This window comes from Hordeum vulgare, chromosome 4H (genome assembly GCF_904849725.1).
Source record: "Hordeum vulgare subsp. vulgare chromosome 4H, MorexV3_pseudomolecules_assembly, whole genome shotgun sequence".
Classification (NCBI taxonomy): Eukaryota; Viridiplantae; Streptophyta; class Magnoliopsida; order Poales; family Poaceae; genus Hordeum; species Hordeum vulgare.
The window spans coordinates 149,357,591-149,365,472 of record NC_058521.1 but is presented as its reverse complement, the minus strand read 5'-3'; the positions used below and the strand labels follow the sequence as shown (position 1 = coordinate 149,365,472).

General features: G+C 42.2%; 1 protein-coding gene across 2 annotated transcripts; it reads left to right on the top strand.

Moving 5' to 3' along the window:
* The first annotated feature begins 1,736 nt into the window (after positions 1–1,736).
* On the top strand, positions 1,737–3,541 carry LOC123446264. 2 transcript variants are annotated; one of them, XM_045122937.1, is made up of 5 exons: positions 1,737–2,067; positions 2,387–2,529; positions 2,681–2,763; positions 2,850–2,949; positions 3,312–3,541. In XM_045122937.1, exons 1-5 carry the CDS (start codon positions 1,846–1,848, stop codon positions 3,358–3,360), a joined length of 597 nt encoding a protein of 198 aa, XP_044978872.1. In that variant the 5' UTR covers positions 1,737–1,845; the 3' UTR covers positions 3,361–3,541. The 2 variants fall into 2 exon arrangements, with proteins under 2 accessions (XP_044978872.1, XP_044978873.1); XM_045122938.1 differs by having other exon boundaries at positions 1,741–1,965.
* Positions 3,542–7,882: the final 4,341 nt, after the last annotated feature.

Sequence of the window (7,882 nt, the reverse complement as noted above, 5' to 3'; positions counted from 1 at the left end):
TTCTCGCCGCCCATCCCAAGTAGCTCGAATTAGCTGTAGATTTTGACCAAATTCATGATATTTAAGCCCACTTGAGGAGCTCTTCACAGTAGAAATCAACTATGGTGGATTCTTTTGCGGATTAGGCTCGTCCAAATCTTATGTCGATGGCAAAATTGCTCGTTTTGATGGATGTGAAGCAGACACTTGGTCGCCTTTGTGGCTCGCGGATTTTATGCAGCAGCTAGGATATTCTCAGTCAACAAATTATAGTTTGTACTAGTTGCTGCCTGGAGAGAACCTAGGTAGAGGCCTTCGCATTGTCGACTGTGACACTGACACTCTGAGCATGATCGTTGTGGTTCCAAGAAGAGAGAGAACATAGTCCCTTAGTTGTAGATGATGAGTGACACACAGTTTGGACATATTTTGGACATGGTTTACCTTTTGGGTAGAAACTCTAGCGAAACCTGATGGTTAGGATATATTTTGAATGGTGGATTGTACTAAAACCTGATGTCAAAATGTGGTGATTGGTTTCACACAAACCATCAGTGCACTTCTAAATTATGTGTAATGTGGATTTGCAAAGTGTCGATGAATCGGATGTATCGGCAACGCAAACCATCATTTTGTTGTCGATGAAACTTATTATCGATGAATCGGATGTATCAGCTTTAAACTTTTGATTTCATTTTGTCGTCGATGGAAATTATTGTCGATACATAGTCTTATTCATTGCAAGTTCCTAATACATAGTCTCGAAAGAGATCACATTCATCGAGAAGCAATCTACTTAGCTATAGCCACATACAACATTATTGCAATCAACAACACCAAAGCAGTAATCACAGTCCTACACAACACAATCAACTGATCCATCTTATTGAGGCATTGTTCCATTTTCGGAACCAACTGGTTCATGTTCAGTCCAGTGGCTTCTTCCTCCTCAATTGCCTCAATCCGAAAGTCATCACTCGAATAATCAACAGATGTAGTGCCACCACCAACGACGAATCCATTTGCGATTAGGAAATCAACATAGTTGTCCTCCCCGTCTTCCCAATAGTAGTGATTGCAAGGATTCACCCCCTTCTCTAGAAAGAAAAATTAAAAAAAATCAATGGATGCAATCAACATTCAAATCCAAATGAAAATCCAAATTTTGCAGTTAGAAACTTACGTCATGAGTAGGGCACTTGTAGAACACACGTCCTGGTTTGGCTTCCGATTTGGAAACACACCGAACCGTGCGACGAATTTGAGAGCACGAGCACAACACTAACGGCAGCGGTGACCCGAGAGGTGCAGGTCGCTGAGCATATGCTGCCGTCGCAGGTGAAGTTACTCGGAGCGGTGCAACCGACGAGGAAGCCTTGTACTTGAACCTCTTGCCACCCGACGAGCTTTCGGAGAGAGACATGGCGGCGGGAGAACAGAGCTAAGGGAGAGCAAACCTAGGGACTGGGGAATAGAAAGACGGAGGCTTATAAGGGTTCAGATGCAAAGTTTCCAACGGCGAGGCGTGGGAATTCTCTCGCCACACACTGCACTGTCCATGTGGCGTGGGTCAAAGCTGGTCAGACGAGAAAAGAACCTGAAATGAATCACTTACGTAACATTTAGGACCGAGACATGCATTTTCAAAGATTTAAGATCAACTTGACACGTGTCAGAAACTTTGAGGACCGTCCATGCATTTATCTCTTTACTTTCTTGCTTCTTCATTGTCCCAAAACAAACTTTCTTCCTTCTTACAGGTAAACACAGAAAGAGGGACGAGAGAAAGCACGGGCAAGCTTGGGCATCACACCCGCGGCACCGGCGGTGCCATCGGTGGCTGGAGGTGTGGCGCCGCGGCGAGCCATGCGTCCGCCCGGAAACCGGGCGTGTGCTCCTCGCTCGCACGCCGGCGATGGACATGCTGGCAGTTCGAGACCGGTGGCGCTGCTCGACGTCGGCCCATGTCTTCCGTCGAAGCCGCGGGTGAGACTCCCTCCGCGCCTTCACCTCTGCGACGTCCCTCCTTTTCCGGACCCTTGGCCCTGCCGCAGGCCGCAGCCTCCGCATCCCCCTCCAGGTCCCCTGGTGCGCTGCTCGTCACTTCTACACTCTCCTTACGCGACCCTCCGCTCTCGAACCACTGCGCGTGCGCGTGTTTGCTTGTCTGGGCTCATCCAGTGTTCGACCTCACTGGGGACCGAGGGTTTCGTTTTTTCTTACTGCGGGGCTGTTTTTTCCTTTTGTAAATAATCTTATGGAAGTAAGTAACTTAGGTGAGTATCTTTCTCTATCTTTTCCTCTAGTTACATATGGATAACCTACCACTTTGCCATAATATGCCTTTCTAACATATCGATGCCCAACTCGTCTGGATTGACGCTGGGCTTGTTTGCTGATGGAGCAGGCCAGCCTGATCCAGAAGCTCTATCAAGAGGATCGAGTGAAAGCTGCTGCCGCTGCTGCTGCGGATAGCAAGAACAACCAGCAGGGTAGAAGGCCTGGGCTGGACCGCAAGCGGCCTCAGTTCTCTCTCAAGCCCCCCCAAAGGCAATCAACTTGCTTGTTCTAGGCTGTTACTTTTCAGATGTTGCTCTGGCGTCAGCTTGTGGAACGATATGTTCATAACTCAGTTGCATTCTGCTATAATGAGCTGTGAATGGAGTTCAAATAACTTTGTTTTGATGCTACTGTTTTGCAGCAACCCCGTGAATGTTGATTTCTCTCAGCTGGATAGCATTGACGATCCAGAGGAATACTTCTTAACCTTGGAGCGGCTCGAAAGTATCCCCATCACCCCCTTCTGAATTTTGGTAGCAAGTGAAACAGTAAATGATAGTAATGCTCTAACATGTTATTCATGAATGCAGAAGCTGACATGGAGATAAAAAAGCTAAGGGGCGAGACTCCAACCAAAAAAGCAAATTATGATCGGCCTATCGAACCACCCAAGAAGCGGCCTGGAATGAGGTATGCTGCCTATCTTGTTCCATGTTTTATTTGATAATAAACTGCTCTTTCTAACTCTTTTAATGTTTAGAGATGAGTTTATTCATGGTATGACCTTAGTAGCCATTCGTGTAATATAGCCTCCTATGTTTTGCAAAAAGTTAATTTGGATTTTTATACATACTTATCATCTTGCTGTTGCTTCTGGTTGCCACTGATTGAAGTAGACAGTTGGTATTAAGAAAGCACACTTTTATGTAGCTAATCCATATTGACTTATCATCACTTTACAATAAGCTACTGGTTCTTGCCAACTTGTTATGCACCTGTAAGCGTCCATCATGAAATTGAATTGACCCATGCTTTGTTTTGTTAACTATCAGGACTTATAATTTTAGATTGAAGCACCCATTTCCCAGATGGGAACTTTAACAGAATCAGTCTCATATTCAGGATGAAGATGTTGAGGTAGGCTTGTTTCAATAAGCACTATTCTCGAATTGCTGTTGTAAACTGAGCTTGTGGGACTGTTGTACTTGGTTCTCCACAATTGCCACTATAAATAATCTTATGGAAGTAAGACATGATGATATATATTTGATGTATGAGATGATCATGTTGTAATAGTTAATATTGACTTGCATGTCGATGCTACGGCAACAGACAGGAGTCATAGGGCTGTCTTTAATTATTGTACGAGATCAAAAGCACAAGATCATAGTCATATTATGTCACTTATGATTTGCATGTGATGTTAGTCTGTTTTATGCACCTTGATTTGCTTACGACGACAGTAACATTATAAGGTGATCCCTTACTAAAATTTTAAGATAAAATTACGTTCTCTCCGAGTGTGCACCGTTGCAAAAGTTCGTCGTTTCAAGACATCACGTGATGATCGTGTATGATAGACTCTACGTTCACATACAATGGGTGCAAGACAATTTTGCACATGCGAAACACTCGAGTTAAACTTGACGAGCCTAGCATGTACACACATGGCCTCGGAACACAAGAGACTGAAAGGTCGAATATGAGTCATATAATATATATGATCAACATGAAGATGTTCATCATTGAAACCAGCTCATCTCACGTGGTGATCGGGGACTTGGGTTGGTGGATTTGGATCATGTATCACTCGAATGACCAGAGGGGTGTCAATTTGAGTGGAAGTTTTTAGTAATATGATTAACTAAACTCATTATCTTGAACAATAATCTAAGTAATCTTTGCAAATTTATGTTGTAGATCAATGGCTTGTGCAGTAGTATCCGTGAATTTTAATGCGTTCCTAGAGAAAGTCAAGTTGAAAGATGATGGGAGCAACTTGGTAGACTGGGTCCGTAATCTGAAGCTTGTCCTCACGGTTTTCCAAAAGAGCTATATCCTTGATACACCGCTTGGTGATGTGCCCCCCTTCCCGGCGGCTGAAGATGTTATGAACGTCTGGCAGACGCGTCTGGATGACTCCTCAGTAGTTAAGTGTGAAATTTTGTATGGCTTAGAACCGAGACGTCAAAGACGTTTTGCATGTCTTGGAGCATATGAGATGTTCCACGAATTGAAGTTTATATTTGAGAAAAATGTCCGGATCGATAGGTATGAGACTTTCGATAAGTTCTATGCTTCCAAGATGGAGGAGAACGGGTATGTGAGTGAGCACATACTCAAAATGTCTTGGTACTCCAACCGTGTGGCTGAGTTGGGAATCGTTCTTCCGCCAGAGGCAATCAGTGACACAGTTCTTCAATCACTGTCACCTAGCTACAAAAGCTTTGTGCTGACAACATGCAAGGGATGGATAAATCAGTCGCCGAGCTATTTGCGATGCTGAAAGTCGTTGAGACGGAAATTTAGAAGGAACATCAAGTGTTGATGGTCAATAAAACCACTAGTTTAAAAAAAATGGCAAAGGCAAGAAAGGTAACTTCAAGAAGAGTGACAAAGCTGTTGCCTCTAACGTGAAGAAACCCAAGGCTGGACGCAAGACACAAACTGAGTGCTATCATTGCAAGGGGACTAGTCACTTGAAGCGGAACTGCCCCAAGTATCTGGCCGACAAGAATGCGGGCAACACAAAACAAGGTATATATGATATACATGTTATTGATGTGTACCTCACCAACTCTCATTGTAGTGTCTAGGTATTTGATACTGGTTCGGTTGCTCACATTTGTAACTCAAAACAGGAACTGCGGAATAGACGGAGGTTGGCGAAGGATGAAGTGACGACGCGCGTGGGAAATGGTTCCAAGGTTGATGCGATCGTCGTCGACATGCTCTCACTTCAATTACCATGGGGATTAGTGTTGAACCTGAATAATTGTTATTTAGTGTGTGCGTTAAGCATAAACATTATATATGAATCTTTTTTGTGAGACGGTTACTCATCTAAAATAGAGAATAATGATTGTTCTACTTATATGAGTAATATCTTTTATGGTCATGCGCCCAATGTGAGGGGTTTATTCTTATTGAATCCGGATAGTAATGACACACATGTTCATAACATTGATGCCAAAAGATGTAGAGTTGATATTGATAATACCACTTTCTTGTGGCATTGCCGCTTAGTTCATATTGGTGTAAAACGCATGAAGAAACTCCATGTTGATGGGCTTTTGAAGTCACTTGATTTTGAATCACTTGACACATGTGAACCATGTCTCATGGGCAAGATGACCAAAACTCCGTTCTCCGGAACAATGGAGCGAGCAAGTGACTTATTGGAAATCATACATACTAATGTGTGCGGTCCGATGAGCATTGAGGCACGCGGTGGATATCTTTATTTTCTCACCTTCACCGATGACTTAATTATATATAGTTATATTTACTTAATGAAACACAAGTCTGAAACGTTCGAAAAGTTCAAGCAATTTCAGAGTGCAGTGGAGAATCATCATAACAAGAAGATCAATTTCCTATAATCTGATCGAGGAGAAAAATATCTGAGTTATGAGTTTGGAACTCACTTAAGACAATGTGGAATTGTTTCACACTTGACACCACTTGGAACACCACAGTGTAATGGTGTATCCGAACGTCGTAATCGTACTTTATTGGTTATGGTGCATTCTATGATGTCTCTTGCCGATTTTCCCTTATCATTTTGGGGTTATGCATTAGAGAGCTGCATTCACTTTAAATAGGGCACCATCAAAATCTGTTGAGACGACACCATATGAACCGTGGTTTGGCAAGAAACCAAAGTTGTCGTTTCTTATAGTTTGTGGATTTGATGCTTATATCAAAAATCTTCAACCAGAAAAGCTAGAACCCAAAGCGGAGAAATGCGTCTTCATAGGATACCCAAAAGAGACAGTTGTGTACACCTTCTATCTCAGATCCGAAGGAAAATTGTTTGTCGCTAAGAACGGAACATTTCTTGAGAAAGAGTTTCTCTCGAAAGAATTGAGTGGGAGGAAGATAGAACTCGATGAGGTTGTAGAACCTTTACTTCAACCGAAGAGTAGTGCAACATAGAAAGTTGTTTTTGTGGAGCCTACATCAATTGAAGCGGAAGCTAATGAGGATGATCATGAAGCTTAAGTTCAAGTTGCTATCGAACCTCGTAGGTCGACAAGGGAACATACTACTCTTGAATGGTACAGTAACCGTGTTTTATCAATCATGTTGTTGGACAACGCTAAACCTACGAGCTATGGAGAAGCGATGGTGGGCCCGTATTCTAACAAATGGTTAGAGGCCATGAAATCCGAGATAGGATCCATGTATGAAAACAAAGTGTGGACTTTGGAAGTATTACCTGAAGGGTGAAATGACATTCAGAATAAATGGATCTTTAAGAAGAATACGGACGCGGACGATAATGTCACCGCCTATAAAGCTCGACTTGTGGCAAAGGGTTTTTCACAAGTTCAAGGAGTTGACTACGATGATACTTTCTCACCCGCAGCGATGCTTAAGTCCATGAGAATCATGTTAGCAATAACTGCATTTTTTGATAATGAAATTTGGTAGATGGATGTCAAAACAGCGTTCCTTAACGGTATCCATAAGGAAGAGTTCTATATGATGCAACTGGAAGGTTTTGCCGATCCACGGAATGCTAACAAAGTGTGCAAGCTCCAGCGTTCCATTTATGGACTGGTGCAAGCATCTCGCAGTAGGAATCAACGTTTTGTTGATGTGATCAAGGCGTTTGGGTTTATACAAGTTTATAGAGAAGCTTGTATTTATAAGAAAGTGAGTGTGAGCTCTATAACGTTTCTAATATTATACGTGGATGACATATTGCTGATTGAGAACAATATTGAATTTTTGGGAAGCATAAAGGATTATTTGAATAAGAGTTTATTGTAAGGGGATTTTTAAGTATTTATCTATAGGAAGGAACAAACGAGGATAAGATAAAATTATTATTATTATTTGTCCAAGTTAGATATATCGCATACTATTATTCTATTCCATTTTAATTTGAAAGAATGAAGGACTTGGGAGAAGCTGCTTACATATTAGGCATCAATATTTATAGAGATAAATCGAGATGCTTAATAGGACTTTCATAGTGCACATACCTTGACAATGTTTTGAAGAAGTTCAAAATGGTCAGTCCAAGAAAGGCTTCTTGCCACAATTGCAAGTTGTGAAGTTGAGCAAGACTCAATGCCGAGTGATTGCACAAGATAGAGAAAATATGAGTGTCGTCCCCCTATGCTTCAACCATAGGCTCTATCATGTATGCAATACTGTGCACAAAACCTGATGTCAGCCTTGCCATAAGTATGGAGCGAATGTTTCAATGTGATCTAGGAATGGAACACTCGACAACGGTAAAGAATATTCTGAAATACCTGAAATGGCCTAAAGAAATGTTTCTCATGTATGGGGGTGATCAAGAGCTCGTCGTAAAGGGCTACGTCGATTCAAGCTTTGACACTGATCCGGATGACTCTAAGTGTCAAACCGGATACGTATTTATTCTCAA